Source organism: Procambarus clarkii, chromosome 49, assembly GCF_040958095.1.
Source record: "Procambarus clarkii isolate CNS0578487 chromosome 49, FALCON_Pclarkii_2.0, whole genome shotgun sequence".
Lineage (NCBI taxonomy): Eukaryota > Metazoa > Arthropoda > Malacostraca > Decapoda > Cambaridae > Procambarus > Procambarus clarkii.
Window position 1 is genome coordinate 19,321,114 of NC_091198.1, and position 19,046 is coordinate 19,340,159.

A 19,046-nucleotide genomic window follows, 5' to 3' on the forward strand; every position below is an offset into this window, starting at 1 on the left:
TGGAAAGTAACCTATGATAAAGAGGAATATAATACCATATAACTTGGGGATATAAAACATGTGACTTAAAGTAAGACTTGAACAGCAAGTGGGATAATGAGAAGTCCTAAACTAAATTGCTGCAATGAAGTTGTATTTGAACATTGTGAACCCGAGACATGAGAAGATAAATTATAAATGTTCTAGCTGTAAGTAACCCTTCACCCCACATTAAACTGAATAGCGTCATATACTAGGAATCCGAACTGTGGGCAGGGGTTAGCTATATGTTCATCAAATTATGAAATTTATAACTCAGAGGATGGGGGGAGGGTTGATTTGATTCAAACTTAATTCAAATTAAGACATTATGTTTGTAACTCATTTTTCAATGTATGTACCTTTACCTGAATAAATATATTATCTTATCTAAATATCTGAATGAGACACTATGGAACGCCTTTCCTTCCCCATAGAACGAGGTAAAACTGGTTGTTTCTGCCTGATGTGGCTAGTTTATTGAACTCACCTACTTGTGCTTGCAGAGGTTGAGCTTCTGTTTTTGGTCCCGCCTTTCAACTATTTTTGTATTACGTAATGGACTACTATCAGTAATGGACTACTACTAGCAATGGACTGCCATTACTATTAAGTAATTTAGCTTTCTGTGTCCTCGTCGAGACCACTATCTAGTTTCCAGTGACCTACTATACATTTATTTTTATATAGAAGGTACATTTGGTTGCGAAAGTACATACATTGATGACTAGTACAGTTGTAACTGTTTTAGTGATTGTGGTGATTCAAGTAATATTATGTTTAGTTCCATTTCGCTTGTGTATTAATAAGAAATAGGAGTATGGGGTGAGAATGCACACACCCGAGTCATTGGGTGCAGGAGCCTAGGCTCTGAACCATGGCGCGATAAGATATCTGCCAGCTACAATCTTATAATCTATGTTGTAATATTAGAGATTACTATTACAGCGGAAATAAATCGTGATGGTGATATTATTTAACATCTGTTATGTCTTTGTCAACGGGTGACTGAAGTAATTTAGTCAATAGCTTGATCCTCCATTTTAATGCTGGTGTTTCAGTTGTTCCTTAATTAATTTAGATAGTTAAATTATTCATCATAGTGTATGGTAGCCAGGCAAAATTGGGGATGACTTGAAATATTTTCTGTTAACGAGCAATTATCTACCACTATATCAGTCCCTTAGTGTAGCATTTACATATTTACATATACAGCATTTACATATAATTTACATATACGTGTTATATTCTGTACTTGATATGGTTGTTATATGTTCTCCTGTTTTCTTCATCTCTTGTTTTGTTTCTATCTGACTGTCTTCTTCAGAATTTCTTAATTCTTTCCTGGTCTTGTAGTTCTGCATTGTTTATCACTTCTATTTTAATATCATTTACCTATCTTCAATATACAGTTTGTCAAGTGTCAGAGTCGCCTGGTTGCAGTGGATGGGATTGCATGCAGGCTGCTGCAAGTAAAAGTCCATTTGATCAAGTTATCGTGTATATACGATGCAAATGAAGGATATAAACATCTATATAAGGTCTCGGAACGCTATTGTAATAAATAGCGAGGCTAGGCTAGCGTAGGAAGTTTAGTGAGAGAGGAAGACCTGCTGCGTCACCCTGCTGGGGGTCCAACACGTCGTCTCATCCTGCTAGGGGCCACCACGTCGTCTCACCCTGCTAGGGGGCCCACCACGTCATCAACACAACAGTGAGAAACAACAGGCATCACTACGCCCTGCAACAACAAAAACAGGATCCCGGACAAAGACAACAGTCTGAGTAATTAAAAACGTCACCAAAAGCACGAAAGAGACTGATTGCTTCACAAGTAAATAAAACAAACATGAAAAGCCTCAATTAATTTACAAAAAACAAAGCCGTAAAAATTGCAAAATGAAAAGAATGGCAGAGTAGTGCTAGGGACCAACAAGGATGGTCCTGGGACCCTGTAGCACCAGAGACCAAAAGGATGGTTCTAGGACCCTGTAGCACCAGAGACCAAAAGGATGGTTCTAGGACCCTGCAGCACCAGAGACCAAAAGGATGGTTCTAGGACCCTGCAGCACCAGAGACCACGAGGATGGTCCCAGGACCCTGCAGCACCAGAGACCAAGAGGATGGTTCTAGGACCCTGCAGCACCAGAGACCAAGAGGATGGTTCTAGGACCCTGCAGCACCAGAGACCACGAGGATGGTCCTGGGACCCTGCAGCACCAGAGACCACGAGGATGGTCCCAGGACCCTGCAGCACCAGAGACCAAGAGGATGGTTCTAGGACCCTGCAGCACCAGAGACTAAGAGGATGGTCCTGTTGGTCTGGTGGAGCCTTCCTCAGCTGTGTCAATGTTTACATGCCAAGTTGTGATTAGGTTCGTAACCCGTTAGTTGAGGTTGGAATTCTATCTGTTTGGATATACAAGTGTAATTTGTCATTTAAATCCTCAATTTATCTTTTGATATGAAAATGTCCTTCCTCCTCTCGTTTTCTTTGGAATTTATTCTGTTTTTCATTAGTTCAAACTATTGATACTTATTCAATCTCCTTTGTCCTCTGTTTATCAGCCTTTCACTCTTCTCGTTCCTCTACAATAGTCATCCTCGTTAAATAAAATTTACGTTTTTTTTAACGAATTTATCAATGGTTACAAAGGGCTGTAATTTAATTAATTCATTGTGTCAGGGGGGCAGGCAGACAGAGTGTATATATATATACACTTTAGGCTTATATCGAGATCCTCATTTAGGTTAGTTTCGGACAATTTAGTACACCATCTTTGTGACGTTGTGACAACTGGAGAGGCCGAGCTGTGGCTCCTCCACAGGGATCCAGAGCAGGATCATTGTCCCAGAGAGGGATACACATACACATAGAGTATGTATGTATCCCCTCTCTGGCTTGTGTTTACAAAGATAAAGGAAGCCTCCGGGTGTAGTCACTTTAGGACCCCAATGCTTCTGTCTACAGTCCCCTGAAGGGTGTACGTGGGTGGTCATTGTAGGTGTACGTAGGTGGTCATTGTAGGTGTCCGTGGGTGGTCATTGTAGGTGTACATGGGTGGTCATTGTAGGTGTTCAGGCTTGCTCAAGGACCCGGCGCGGCCCGGGACAAGTTATCGCAGGTACAGTCCACAGGGCAGTGCCGGATTTGCCCATAAGCTAAACAAGCTACAGCTTAAATCCTTACAATCCGCAGGGGGCCTCACAAAATTTCATATATATATATATATATATATATATATATATATTTCTTGATTAATGAAAACATCCTTGGCAAATGCTTTCGCAGTAGTTGGTGTTGCGACGGTCCAAGAACTTGACCTGTAGCCTGTGTGCCTTGACAAACACCCACTTGATGAAATTAATTATATGCAATGTGTTTCAATGAATCTATTTACTTCATACTGTGTACGAAGTTATTCTAACATCAGTTGCTGAAGAGATTTTCATTCCCTCAATTCAATACAATACAATTAGAATATATATATTACCAGGTATCAGATGGTTTAATGGTCACATTAAGCGCGTGTTTTATTAGTCATTACAACCCAAAGACTTTAGTACCCAGATTATAGTGTAAAATTATGTAGTCTCTCTCAATGCAGCGGAAGTTTGTAGAGTGTCTGGAGGAGTTTTAAGTATGGCAAATCGATTCGAGGCGGTTAAGGGTTGACATCTCTTGGTCACTTGTCAGGGTAGGCCCGCAGCCACCTAGGACACGAGAATGGTGAAGAGTCAGACCCGTGGTGCAATTTGGGACGGTTGTATCAGGCCTAGAAGGGTGTAGAGAGCCCAGGATCACCTGTTGACCGCAAGTGGTTTGAAGAGGCTGACAAAAGGGAGAGGCCAGGAGGTAGCAGGTCTCGAGCTGGACAGAAGATTAATGTTGGAGATGATGGTTGCTTTAGTGTGCCCAGCTGGGTGCTACGAGTGATCATGTGTGTGTGTGTGTGTGTGTGTGTGTGTGTGTGTGTGTGTGTGTGTGTGTGTGTGTGTGTGTGTGTGTGTGTGTGTGTGTGTGTGTGTGTGTGAGCGCGTTCGTTCGTTCAGTACATTTTAAAAACATCTTACCGTGTTGATTTTCAGAGTCTGAATGCTGAATGTTGGAGTATTTGCATATAGTATAATCTGATTATACTATATTATAGAGTAATTCAAATTACTCTATGATAAATTCAAATATCTTCAAGGGGGGGTAGAGAGAAACAAATACAATTTCAATCTTTTTATTTTAAACTTAACATCAAAATACCACGCAAATTGGTAAACTAAATTGGTTCACACTGCAAGTAAACTCGAACTGCTGACAATGGGAGACTGGCAGCAACACCTGTGTGTTGTCAAGCTCATACTCGACAGGTGTGTATGACAAGACATACAACACCTGTTGGCAAACTCATACTCGACAGGTGTGTATGACAAGACATACATTTGATGTTGCCTCTGCAGCGACAACTGCTCACTTGATGTTGCCTCTGTAGCAACAACTGCTCGCTTGATGTTGCCTCTGTAGCAACAACTGCTCGCTTGATGTTGCCTCTGCAGCGACAACTGCTCACTTGATGTTGCCTCTGTAGCAACAACTGCTCGCTTGATGTTGCCTCTGCAGCGACAACTGCTCGCTTGATGTTGCCTCTGTAGCAACAACTGCTCGCTTGATGTTGCCTCTGTAGCGACAACTGCTCGCTTGATGTTGCCTCTGTAGCAACAACTGCTCGCTTGATGTTGCCTCTGCAGCAACAACTGCTCGCTTGATGTTGCCTCTGTAGCAACAACTGCTCGCTTGATGTTGCCTCTGCAGCGACAACTGATCGCTTGAGGTTGCCTCTGTAGCAACAACTGCTCGCTTGATGTTGCCTCTGTAGCAACAACTGCTCGCTTGATGTTGCCTCTGCAGCGACAACTGCTCACTTGCACCCCATGCGCACGCAAACATAAACGCACGGGCACATGCACGCAAACATACACACTCACGCACACACATACTCTTATATTGCGGAAAATTAGAAGAGAAAACCTTATTCAAAATGTCAAAAGATGGAAAAATAGGAGCTATATAAAATAATGATTCAGTTAACGATGAAAAAAATAATGTTAACCATTCATATTCCCGAGTTTTACCCATAACTGAATTTTACATACACACGGAAAGGAAGACAAATGGCGGAAACGAATGGGCAGAGTTTCTTTCTCCTTGATGCCCCTGTTCACCCAGCAGTAAATAGGTACCTGGGAGTTAGACAGCTGCTACGGGCTGCTTTCTGGAAGGGGGCAGGGGAGGGGGGGGGGTGAGCGTATGTGTTAGAGAGAAATATATGAAGTAGGCATAATATAAGAAAAAATAGCTTGGTTACAAAGGTGGGGTCCAAGAGCTCACACACACACACACACACACACACACACACACACACACACACACACACACACACACACACACACACATACACACACACACACACACACTGCTACGAGGCTGCTTCCTAGGGATGTGTGTGCGTGCTACAGAGAAAAATTTATATTAGACATAAGACAAAAACTGGTTAGAAAGGCGGGGTCCAGGAGCTAATAGCTCGATTCTGCAGATAGAAATAGTAAACACACACACACACACACACACACACAGCCTCGCCTTTGACCCCCCCCACACACAAGCCCCATCGTCACTAGAGAGACACACAGTGTACAGAGCAGCAAGGTGCTGCTGCTGCTGCTGCCAAGTCTCGAACACTGTCAGCTCTGTCAGTATAGCCTCTAGACCTGAACGCTTGGCACATAAGGAAACCCTCGCCCCCATAAACACACATCATAACATTCCTTTTCGCCAGCTGGACATCAACGACGCCACTCTCCTCTCTCTGAATGTGTACATCAACATCAAAGAATATTTGTACGGCAGTATTTAATAGTTAACATGTATAGGGGGATCTCAACATTAGATATATATATCTTCTTTGGAAAATGAGTACTGGACGTCAACTTCCAGTACTAGTTGCTTATACTACTGTTTACACCAATGGTTTGTTGGGCTGTTTCTGGTAATAGACTTGTTAGCCAATGGTGGGTGAGCTTAACCAGGGAGTGGGGTGAGAGGGTGTGATTTAGTGGGGCAGGGGGGAGGGGGTGTCGAGTGTGTGGGGGGGGGGGGCGGGAGGGGTGTGACTGGGAGCAGGGTAGGGAGGGGATGTAGTGAACTTTCCTCAATCCCCCCTCCTCTATTAATAGGGAGTTGAGAAAGGGGAGTATTACTCCTCCAGAGAGGAGTACAAGAGATCCCCAGCATATTTAATACATCACCATATACTTTAGGGGTACTGTATGAGCTGTTTATTGTGGTACGCCTCAGAGGGGGAGTGAGAGGTGGCGTCGCCGCTCCCACGGACCCTAGTAACAGCGTTAACAATCGCGGCAATAACATACAGTTAACAATAATAGTCAGGACCTGCCCCCTGTCTTGCCACCGTGATGGAGGCACCCGACACGGAGGGAAGGGAGGTGGGAGGGAGAAGATACATGCGATGATAGAGGGAAGAGGTGCGAAGGAAGGGTACAGAGGGAGGGGTCGAGGAAGGGACGGGCGGGACAGGAGAGATGACGGCAGAGTTGGAGCAACACTCTCCTGTCACACACACACAACACTATAAACATTTTCACGCTAAGATATTTTGTTGAGATTTGTAGGGTGGTGTTAATAGGTCTTAGGGGGTAGAGGTACAGGGACAGGGGTAAGGAGTAAGGGGTACAGGGACAGGGGTAAGGAGTAGGGGGTACAGGGACAGGGGTAAGGAGTAGGGGGTACAGGGACAGGGGTAAGAAGTAGGGGGTACAGGGACAGGGGTAAGGAGTAGGGGGTACAGGGACAGGTCTAAGGAGTAGGGGGTACAGGGGGCAGGTCTAAGGAGTAGGGGGTACAGGGGGCAGGTCTAAGGAGTTGGGGGTACAGGGACAGGTCTAAGAAGTAGGGGGTACAGGGGCAGGTCTAAGGAGTAGGGGGTACAGGGGGCAGGTCTAAGGAGTAGGGGGTACAGGGGGCAGGACTAATGGAAGTTATCACGGCTGGGGTCTGAGGTTAAGGGGCTACGAAGCTACATAAATATTAACAACAGTCCCAATAAGGACAACTTTCCAGATGAATTTTGATTCACATTTTGATCTCGAATTGTTGACAAAGTTGTGCGACGTAGTGCGACCAGTCAGTCTCAGGGTCTGCGTCTTGCCTCTGCTGTGCCTCCTCCCTGGCCTGCGTCACTAGTTCCGGGGCCACCACGCCCACTGCCGCCCGCGCCCACGCCTCGTCCTCCGTTTCTTCCTGACTCCTGCGCGGACGGTGGGTAGTAATAGTCTTGTTGGTCATGTGTTGGGTGTAGCGGGAAGTGGAGCTGTGAGGGCGTCCTGGGACGCCTGTCTCCCGTCGCCGCCGCCGCCCGTAGCCGTATATCTTCCCGGTTGATTGTAAGGTCAGGAGTGACGTGTCCTCGGCGTCGCCCAGGCTCTTGTCGGCGGCGACTGGCTGCGTGTGGTCGTCGTCGCCACCGACCAGTATCTGGTAGAGGAACTGTGCTGGTCGAGGCTTGACCCCCAGGTCGTCCTGGACACTTCGGGTTATTATGTCCAGGTCGGCTGGACTAAAGTGACTGCATTTGCGGCGGTACTGTTCCAGCAGGGAGTTGATGCTCTCGTCACTGTATAATTTAGACTCCCGGATTTCTTTCAAAATGGTCCGCTTGAGTTGCTGTAGCGGCTCCACTGGTGGCAGGCGGCGAGCTGACCGAGGCTGGCGGGGCTTGGCGGTCACGAGCGGTGAGGTTAGGTTGCTGCCCTGACGCCGGGGTTTAACCCCGGGGTTAAGAATGCTCTCTGGAGTAGCGCCACGGCTGCCAGTGTAGGCACTGTCCACGCTGAAGTCGCCGGAGTCGAGCGGGCGTTGTGGCGTGTGGTCGTGCGCGGAGGGGCGGGGGTGTTGCGCCTGGGAGGCCTGGTAGTCGCTACCGTAGCAGGTATCATCATCCTCTACGTCCCCATTCTTGCACTGGACTTCATCCGGTGCTTCAGGTTCGGTCTCCTCTACGGACGTTGGTTCTGTAGAGCCCCGACGCCTTTGTTCCTGATGGTCTTCGTCAGAAGAGTAAAAATCCGAAGGGAAATCGGTGGGGTGTGGGCGAGGGCGTGGTGGCCTCCGTCTGGGTGGTTGGTAGCACCTCTGGTTAACGAGCTGAGAGGCGTGCTCAGACTTGAGGATGCGTGGGTTGTGTGGCTGACGCTCCGTAAACCTTTGTGAATGTTTGTCCAGCAAGTCAGCGGAGGCCGGAGCTCGCTTCCTCACTCTGACGGCCTTCAGTGTTTCTCGCAGCTGCTGTAGAGATGGACTGGTGACGTCGTTATTGTCTGACACCTTTTTGACTCTCTCTTTACTCTCATCTCTCTTCTTGTGGCGCTTCTTTCGTGGCTGGAGAGTTACCAGCCCACTTTCTGCTTCATCGCTCTTAACGCTTGAATGACCATATTTACTGATTTTCTTCTTTTCATTTTCAACTAAATCAGAGAGGACGCTATCTAGCCTTTCCAAAAACTCTTTGGTGTTATCTTTACTGTTACCTTCCAGTGGTATGGACTCGTCAACATGGACCATATCTGTTGATACCTGGCATGTGTTCTTAGCTGTAGCAGGTGATGCTGGTCTAGGTCCCTGTACAGCCTTGCTCCTGCCGATCGACCCAGAGCGAGACGAGCTCGACGACGGACTGCTGGACGACTGCTCTGTCTTCTTAGCCTGTCGCCGTCGGGCTCTGCTCTGGTCGTTGGCCGCTCGTCTGGAGGCTGACTCAGCCCGTCTCGTTGGGCTTGGCCTCTTCCTCTCCCAAGGCTTCTGGGGTCTGGCTCTCAGAGTTGCCTGTAAACCTGTAGGTGGGTCCTCACTGCTGCTGGAGACATACATCATGGCTCTCCGGTCCTGAGACTTGTCTCTATACTTGATCGTCTTGAGGTATACGTCATCGCTCCTGTCGTGCTCGATGCTCACACTTCGTCGCATACTGTGCATCAGAGTTTTTGTTTTTTTCCTCCGGCCGTTGGCCTCCATATCAATACTTCTCTGGAAGCTGCTGATGGTAGAAGTGTGAGTGCCAGACTTGCGGACGGTGTCACTATGCTGACCTCTACCTCCTCCGTTGTCACGACCGTTCTCATTGTTCCTGCCTCTGGTCTGCCACCAGTGGGTTCCCTTACTGGCTGGGCTTTGGTCTCCTCGCTGCTTCCCGCTCCTCATGCCACCGTCCCTGGCTTGCCTGTCTGACACTTCCTGTTCATTATTACACTGCACTATCCTAGCTTCCCCCATGCGCTTCATGTCCTCTCCACATATGGGGGAGTTACTCCACTTAATTTTACCTCTCCTCCTTGTATATTTATACCCTTTATAGAACGATTTGATCTGTGAGAATGTTTCAGCTACAGCCTTTGTCAGCACGTGGCGTCGCTGAAGCCACTTGTGCCTCGCTGATCTCCACAGTGTGTGGTCCAAGACCATGTCTTGCCTCTCGGTAGGCAGCTCGGACGCGTGTACAGTTTCATTAACTACTGCAAGGTCTAGAAGAGGTTCTTCAGAATGAAGCGAGTCCTTAGATTTTTGGAGATTATTGTTACAATCCTGCTGTGTGCTAGTGTTGGGTGTGCAAGTAGCGGAGAGAGAGTCGTGGTGCGTCAGCTCATTGTCACCACAGGAACCAGACGTGTAGTCTGCCACCTGGGTCACTTCGCCTGGGAAAATGCCACTGTACGAAATAAGTGATAACTCTAAGGCAGCACCACTTTGTTTTGGCTTTTGAGATCTGTCGTGTTGTGTATGGAGGCAATATATGCTTGGGACGTCAACAGTCGTCAGGTGGTGGTGTGTGTGCCTGTGGGTACTGCTGGGAGAGCTATCGTCTTGTGTCCCTTCTTCCCGCAAGGTCTCCACAGCAGGTCCGCAAGCCCCAGCACCTGGACGGTGGTCAGCCCCGGGGGTCAGCAGGTTGTCAGCCCCGAGGGTCAGCAGGTTGTCAGCCCCGGGGGTCAGCGGGGTGTCAGTCCCGGGGGTCAGCGGGTTGTCAGCCCCGGGGGTCAGCGGGTTGTCAGCCCCGGGGGTCAGCGGGTTGTCAGCCCCGGGGGTCAGCGGGTTGTCAGCCCCGGGGGTCAGCGGGGTGTCAGCCCCGGGGGTCAGCGGGTTGTCAGCCCCGGGGGTCAGCGGGTTGTCAGCCCCGGGGGTCAGCGGGTTGTCAGCCCCGGGGGTCAGCGGGGTGTCAGCCCCGGGGGTCAGCGGGTTGTCAGCCCCGAGGGTCAGCGGATTGTCAGCCCCGGGGGTCAGCGGGTTGTCAGCCCCGGAGGTCAGCGGGTTGTCAGCCCCGGAGGTCAGCGGGGTGTCAGCTCTACTCACTACCAATGTACCTGAAGTCTCCACAATACCCCCTCCACCTTGCCCTTCATCTCCCATCTGCCAGTCCTCTTTCTCATGACCTGTCTCCGTGGCGTCCCCTCCCCATAGCCGAGTTCCTTCACCAAGGCCTCCTTCTCTGGTGGCGTAGGCAAGACGGGCCTGCGGTTGGTGCCTCTGGGCGAGGACACAGGCCCCGCTGGCGTCCTCGGCGAGGTCCTCGTCGCCAGGCAAGCGCCTGGTAGGGGCCGGAAGAGACGCCATCAGAGGGTTCCTCCAACACACCTGCTCCAACACCAACACTGCAAGGAGAGACAAAACAGCGTTACCGTCATCGCTAGTGTCACACACACACACACATAGTAAGCTTCTTGCAACACATTTTACATGGATGTAAATACCGATATTAACATGACGATAAGGAAAGAGACGGCCTTCAGGACAAAAATAATGTAAGGAAGAACTAGTCAGAAATTCAGATTAGAATTCGACCTGTCAAGCCGTACAAAATATTGTATATTTTGTAACAGTCTTAAGCAATGTTTTAGAGGCCTACTCCGGAGGTTAAGTCGTACTTAATATGATAAAGACTGAACACACACACACACGCGCGCGCGCACACACACACACACACACACACACACACACACACACACACACACACACACACACACACACACACACACACACACACGCACACACACACACACACACACACACACACACACACACACACGCACACACACACACACGCACACACACACACACACACACACACACACACACACACACACACACACACACACACACACATACACACATCCAGTGTGTGTGATAGAGCCCAGTAGGCTCATGAATCTGTACACCAGTAGATTGAAGGTTGAGAGGCGGGACCAAAGAGCCAGGGCTCAACCCCCGCAAGTACACACCACTCCTCATCCCCCTCTACCTTCCCTAGCCTCCAAGTAATGCAGTATTTTCCCCAACAAAGCCATATTACTTGCCACTCCGGACACTTTCATTTCTGAGCACGTATTTACATCCACGACATCCTCAAGTAGTCGTTCCTTGAGCTCATTTACTGATAGTACACACGACGTTTAAATTCACTTTCAGATAGTATACACGACGTTTAAACTCACTTTCAGATTACCGGACAATCTGTCCCCCCTGGAGTGAGTAAAATATGGTAAGGGGCAATGGGAACGATTGGAGAGTTTAGAATAGGGGTGATTGGGTGTGATTTACCACTGCATATGGAATCAATGGGGGTGAGGTAGAGAGGCAGGAAAAGAGAAAGGGTAATGGAAGGATAATGGAGTGTTGAGTGAATGCATGAACATAGACAAATCACAATCTCTATTGCGATTTCTGTGTGTATTGAAGTAAGGGCGAAGAGGTAGAATGTTTTGTTAACAGAGCCCGGGTGCATGGGGGGAATTGTGTAAAAAACCCAGTTTGTGTCTCGGAGAGGCTGCAGGATCCATGTGAGGACAGTAGCAATCCCGGTTGCAATTCTTTTCCCCTTGTCGTGGCTCAGTCGATTAAGGCAGCGTCTGGGATCATCCTGGACGTCAGTTCGAACCCTCATCACGGCCCTTGTGGATTTATTCGTTAAGATAGAGTGTAGTAGGCATCCATCAGCCTCAGGAGACTATGGAGTTGCGCTCTGGTTGTCGGTCTGGAGTGGCCTCACCAGGGTGCAAAGCCTGGGTAGGTTGATTCGGGGGAGAAGCTGTTACCCATGCAGCAGGTCCCCCCTCTCCACGGCGCTGAAAGTCTCCAATGGAAAGGCATACGCCAATACGATTGGTTCCAGCGCCGTCGCAGGAACTGTGAGTTCCGGGGTTGACCTCGAAGGTGGTGAAGAAGGGTAATGAAGGGTGGTGAAGAAGGGTGTAGGGAATGGCTTATGTTAACATTGTAGTTGACCCTGCGGGGTGGGGGGGTGGGGGGGGGGAGGTGATTGAGCTGGTGGACGCTGGTTCTCACATTATTTCCTTGTGCCTTCAAACTCTTTTTTTTTCTGCAGCTGCAGTTTTCTATTCCTGTGTCGGGTCCCTCTGCATAAAACCTCTTTGTGGTCCCGTGCACATACAAGTCTGCTTTTCCCCCTAAAATGTTCTCTTTGTCAGTTTAGTGAATTTCATCATCACTATATAATTTCTCCCCTTTTCCTGTACTAAAAAAAGATCTTTTCTATTTTATCTTCCGTCTCCATATGCAATTATGTTAGTATCTCTTTCACAGTAAGTGTGTGTGTGTGTGTAAAGTATATGTGGAAGCTGGTCAGAATTACATTTCACCTTTGTAAATGCACATTAATGATACTATGTAAAAGACATATCGACCACTTTATGTAGGGCAGACGTAACTCTGTGTATCTATGCATTTATGTCTGTAGGTTAGCTTAGCATTTTAAAAGCACTCCAATCACATTCTGTGGTTGATTGTTCAATAAATCACTGAACTATATGTTTAACAGATCTCTCACCCTGTCCATGGAGGACAGAAGAAAATGTATATATATGCTGATTAGCATTGTAAATGTCTGGCCACGTCTGTGGTAGAAAATAATAATAATAAAAAAGGATCTCTGTCATCCCATGTTCTCTCTGGTGGTTCAACACTTCCGGTTCCTTCAGCCTCAGCATCTCCCCAACTACTCTTCAACTTTCTTGCAGGTAGCTGGTAGTCCTTGATGCTTCCTTGGCCTCTTGACCTCCTTTACAAAACCATTAAAGATGTGAAAATCTCTCAAAGGTCCTTCCACTGACTGATTGCTCACTGCATTGAACTTGTTTGCTCCACATTAGGTATGGGTTGGGTTTTCCTGTGGTGGTGTGGTGCTGGCGAGGTGTTAGTAGGACGTGGGCGTGCGGGGCGTGGGCGTGCGGCGTGTGGGCGTGCGGCGTGTGGGCGTGCGGGGCGTGGGCGGAACACCACGCAGCCACTATTGATTTGCACATCATCACCCAGCCCGCCCCCAGAAGTGTGGGCGGCGGGGGCGGCCACGCTCCTCCCAAAAGGGTTCATCGTTTCCACTCCTCACCTCCGCCACCCCACACCCCTCACCACACCTACCACCACACCTACCACCCCACACCCGTCACCACACCTACCACCACACCTACCACCCCACACCCCTCACCACACCTACCACCACACCTACCACCCCACACCCGTCACCACCACCCCACACCACCACAATCACCACCTTACGCCATCCTCAAACCTTTCCATCCCTGGCTGCTCTTTCACACAAAATACCAGAACGAAACTTGACTTAGTTTGCAGTAACGGGCCTCCTAGAATTTACAGTCAGGGCTCTCATTTACAGTTTTACACTGATTTACAAGCAGGAGGGGGGGTTGGAGGAGGGGGGTTGGAGGAGGGGTGTTGGGGAAAGGGGGGGGGTGTTGGGGAGAGGGGGGTGATGGGGAGTGGGGGGGGGGGTGTTGGGGAGCTGGAGGCGTGCCCGCTGACAGAGCCTGAACCATACCCTTTAACAGTTTCTTGTTTCCTGCGTTCCAGCTGATGTTTCCTCCACTACCTCACAACCAGGGGGCCCTGAGCTGCCCAGGGCCACGGGCCCCAGGGACCGTGTAGGGCTCAGGGGCCGTGGACTGGCCCCAGGGCTCAGGGACGTGAGGGTGTGAGGACAGGAAGGGGCGGGGTGACGCTACACACCTCCACGTACAGGTGTGTTCAATTACAAAACATCATTTTCAGTCGCTCCACGGAAGAGAAGCCCGTCCACCGTTCCACGGTTCTATGATGGAAGGCGATGTGTAGGCGGGTGTGGTGATGTCAGGCGACAGTTGCTTGTCTAGGCTTCCTCTCTCACAAGCCTCGTCACAGACGAATTGCTCATTATTGCCAGACTTACCTGTAGAGAGTGTCGAGAGTTATTCTACTCCCAGAGCCCGGCCTGAGGCCAGGATTCACCCCGGAACAAAAAGATCATCTACGTATTATACACTATACATTATACACTATACATTATACACTATACATTATACACTATACATTATACACTATACATTATACACTATACATTATACACTATACATTATACACTATACATTATACACTATACATTATACACTATACATTATACAGATCAGTTGGACAACGAACACAAGACTCTCTCGACATAATTACACTAATGACCTATTATACAAACGACAGTCGGGGGGGGGGAGAAGCCTTTGATACTAGGCACTGAGCCGAGATGTCTGCAGGTAAATTACTAATTCCACACCTTAATAAGATTATCGACATTACTAGGAATTATAATACATCAAATCAAGAAGGAAGAAAACTTTCAGGGGAAGTAACAAGCCATTACGACTAAATAGCACTGGGAAGGGGGTCAGGATAAGGATTTGGGATGGGACGGAGGGAAAGGAATGGTGCCCAAGCATTTGTGGACGGTCGGGGGATTGAACGCCGACCTGCATGAAGCGAGACCGTCGCTCTACCGTCCAGCTAAAGTGGTTGGGTTGAACGGTAGAAAAATTAAAAAGACAATATGCAGGTATATTGAACTTTCATAAGCCCTCATGAAAGCTATGGGTCAAAACGAAGTAAGGATGGAGTCTGGCATTTAGTGAGATTAGAAATTAGTTTAATTTGCGATTTCATGCAAAAAAAAGGTGGGAGGGGTTAGGGAAGCCATACTGGTTGACCCGAAGTCACCTATGACCATCCCCGTACCAAAGACTTGTCACCCTGCAAAGTTTAGTGAGACTAACCGCTAGCGATTGGCTCTCAGCCTCCGACGCAGACGTTGATCTACCGCCAACATGTACACTACTGCGCCACAACTCAACGTTTAAGGAGACTGGTTACAATGTGGTGGGATGTTGCCAGTGAACTCTGGGATGAAGGTTGTAAATTGATGCAAAGTGTGGGAATTGCTTTTGCATGCATTATACAAGACTGAGTCCCATTCCAAGGTGTAATGGACGTGTAGCAGGGAGACTCAACCCACTTGTACTCCGGCGAAAACATAGTTTTCTTAAGGAATGTAAACTGGAAGGCATTAGTTGATGTGTTAGTTTACAAGGACGACCAGGATACATAGACACGCTAAAGCAAGTGTATACTCACATTCATACATGGCATACTCACGCATCTTCTCAACATACTCACCCTCGCCCCAAGGGTCTAACGACTATCTTTAACGACCAGTTCTTGTCCTCAAGTGCCTTGGTTTCTTTAGCAGCGAGGTGAGCTCCTTCCTACAGCCACTATGGTCTGTTACCGCCACTATCACCATGTGGAAGTGATCTCTCTCTCTCTCTCTCTCTCTCTCTCTCTCTCTCTCTCTCTCTCTCTCTCTCTCTCTCTCTCTCTCTCTCTCTCTCTCTCCATCAATTTCTATTCACCTATTGTGCCTGCAGGATCGTGCTGTTAGCTATTGAACCCCACCTTTCCAATCCCCGGTTGTCTGGTGTAATGACTCCCGTCCTATTGTCATATCTTCCAGGCCAACTACTGACCATCTGTAGGATGCAATTCACAACAACTGCGTGTGTGTGTGTGTGTGTGTGTGTGTGTGTGTGTGTGTGTGTGTGTGTGTGTGTGTGTGTGTGTGTGTGTGTGTGTGTGTGTGTGTGTGTGTGTGCGTGCGTGTTCAATACTTCTCGTACGCATTCAAGAAGAGAGAAAATGATGCCACTTTGCAGCGGGAAGCTGATGACTGAGTCACACACACACTAGATCAGGTGAACTGCTCAGATAAATAACTTTCCTCTCAATAAAATATAAAATGATGATAGCAGAGTTTCCCCAGAGATAAGCTTTAATCCAATTCCGGGCGAATGGGAGCGTCTAAACGTTGATAAACGTCCATTGGATATGGCCCGATCGTCCATAATCTGATCCGCTGCGAAAGACTCCCAGTAACAACCTGATTGATTGATTGATAAAGATTAAGCCACCCAAAAGGTGGCACGGGCATGAATATCCCGCAATGCCTCTCAGCCCTCGTGCTTGCTTTTATAATAGTAGAAGGCATCCTGCAGTCTCAAGAGACCATGGAGTTAAAATGTAAAAAATCCTCAGGCATAATTATCACATGATTAGTATGCCTGAGGAATTATTTTGATTTCAAAGAATGACATTATTCTAAATTCACAATTTTTTTTAGCTTGTTAGATCCCTTTATTTCAGAGATTACAAAGTGGTTACAGTCAACCAGAGTGACAGTTAAGTGTATCCCTTGTGTCTATCAGTTTATGTGACAATGAGTGTTTGTTTATCTGTGACTATGGCGAAGTGAGATATAGCACTTTATTCCCCACATACTACACTTGCTGTACCTCTGGCATTGTGGCTTAACTATTAACACGCTCAAATTCTTTATCGAACCTGTAGTTAAAGTCGGAGGTGGCTTCCAAAACTTCTTCTTCCAGGGCATTCCACTTTCTGGCCGCCCGTACATGGTACGAGGATTTCCTTACATTTCTTCGGATCATTTGTGTTTCCAGCTTCCACCTGTGTCCTCTTATCCTACCTTCCCTTAACTTAAAGTGTCTTTGTCTATCTTGTCTATTCCCCCTAAGAATTTTGTATGTTGTGATCATAGCTCACGAAGTAGTGGAGCTCAGTTCATGTGCTTGTCACGAGCTCAGGTGAGGAGAGGCTCACTTCCTGCTTGGTAACGAAAAAAAGCCCTTCACTACAATTGTTCATAAACTCGGCTTTCACGAACAGAGGTAAACACTAGTCGAGCGTCACTCGTATTCAAAGAACATCCTGTGGGGAAACCCCTCAAGCGCCCTTATAGTTCCTGAATGTACACACCAGGCGGCGTTGTTTTGACGTCCTCTCTGTTGATAATAGACCGTTAACGTCCTCTGTTGACAGTAGATTTTTGAAGCCCTCTGTTTACAATAGACCTTTGGCAGATCTCTGTTGATAGTAGACCTATAACGCCCTCTCTGTTGACAGTAGACCTTTGACGTCCTCTCAATTGATAATAGACTTTTGACGCCATGTCTGCTCAAGACGTCAAAAGTCTACTATCATCTTCCTATCATACACATGGCATCATCCAGGTATAGCTGTTGGAACATTTAACAAAAATCGGACAAAATCACTTGAACTTCGCAGAAACTGACGGGTTGATGCTGACCTCTCGCTTGACAACACATTTCCCTTTGATCTTCAGAGGTAATTAATTATTGGTTGTGTTTACACACTCCCAGACCACTCACAGGATAAATACGGCCGACTGTGTCACGAAATGGCACGCACACGCACGCACACACGCACGCACGCACGCACACACGCACGCACACACACACACACACACACACAAGAGGGAAAGAAAACATGGCTGTTAATGTCACTTGGATTTTGGAGTCATGCCCCCTCGCGGCGCTCTTTGCAACTAGCAGCTGATGGCAGCCTACACATCCCGATGACATTAATGTTACGTCAGTGTGTGACGTTCCTAATGCCCCCTAGCGGAGGTATTTCCAACTGCTGACGGCGGTCCACACATCCCGATGATATCGTTGTAAGGTCATAGTGTGTCTAATATAACAAATACTTCTCAAGTAAACCATTTACCCAAAATATACCACGTGCTCAAATACGAATAAGTCTACGGATTCGTCAAGCCACATTTCACTATGTACCCAGCCGGTGAGGAACTCTGTTCTGTTCCCCCAGTGGGTCTCTCTGTCTGGAGAAGACACTGGGTAGATTCATATTATTTAAATATAATGTCATAGTACTAGCAGAAAACACTAAATATTTAGATGAACTAATGTTCATAATGTCGTAGAAATTCGTATTTGTGTTTGGGCTTCGCCTACCTTGGCCTAAGTTAGAATCCTGCAGCACCCTGATAACTAGGACTAGTGATTACGGAGTAACGAACGAGAGAGAGAGAGAGAGAGAGAGAGAGAGAGAGAGAGAGAGAGAGAGAGAGAGAGAGAGAGAGAGAGAGAGAGAGAGACAGAACTGCCTTTCTCAAGAATATCACTCCATCAGCTCCATCACTCCCAGACAGACTGGCATCTGGAACATGTTCGCCCAACAGGTCGACACACGGGAGATCAGGTCAACTGATCACATGAAGGCTCTGGCACACAGTTGGCTACCGGCTCATCCTCTTCCTTATATGATTCTTACTTAAGATATCAAATTTATGCCTATTGATGCATATAATAGGTTCATGAAGGTAATGGGTTTCTATGAGTGCGTTTCAACTGAGCTGAGATAGGATAACAGCTCTTGCTTGCATTTTCACTAGGTACGTCAGTTGATGGCCCTTATGAACCCTAGTCATAGTTTAAAAAGAAAGAGAGAGACGGAGAGAGAAGGAGATGAGAAAGGATCGCGAATTATCAGGGGAAAGCGCCAAGCCACCACGACTATATATCACTTGGAAAGGGTCAGGATAAGGATTTGGGATGGGACGGGGGGAAGGAATGGTACCCAACCACTTGGACGGCCGGGGATTGAACGCTGACCTGCATGAGGCGAGAGTATTGATTTATGTCAAGCCTTAGGGAGAGGCGAGAGTACTCACCTAGCTGTGCTTGCACGGGTGTGCATCTGCTCTTAAACCCCGCCTTTAGTCCTCCATTACTTCAATGCA

The 19,046-nt window shown here is 47.8% G+C and overlaps 1 protein-coding gene across 1 annotated transcript in view; it reads right to left on the bottom strand.

The window, feature by feature from the left end:
• Window positions 1-4,233: 4,233 nt before the first annotated feature.
• The window catches only part of LOC123763320 (uncharacterized), a 72,472-nt gene continuing 57,659 nt past the window's right edge, over window positions 4,234-19,046 (bottom strand). The window contains exon 3 of the mRNA XM_069303093.1: window positions 4,234-10,728. Within this exon, the coding sequence (XP_069159194.1) occupies window positions 7,160-10,728 (3,569 nt within the window). The 3' untranslated portion in view covers window positions 4,234-7,159. The remainder of the gene's footprint in view (window positions 10,729-19,046) is intronic.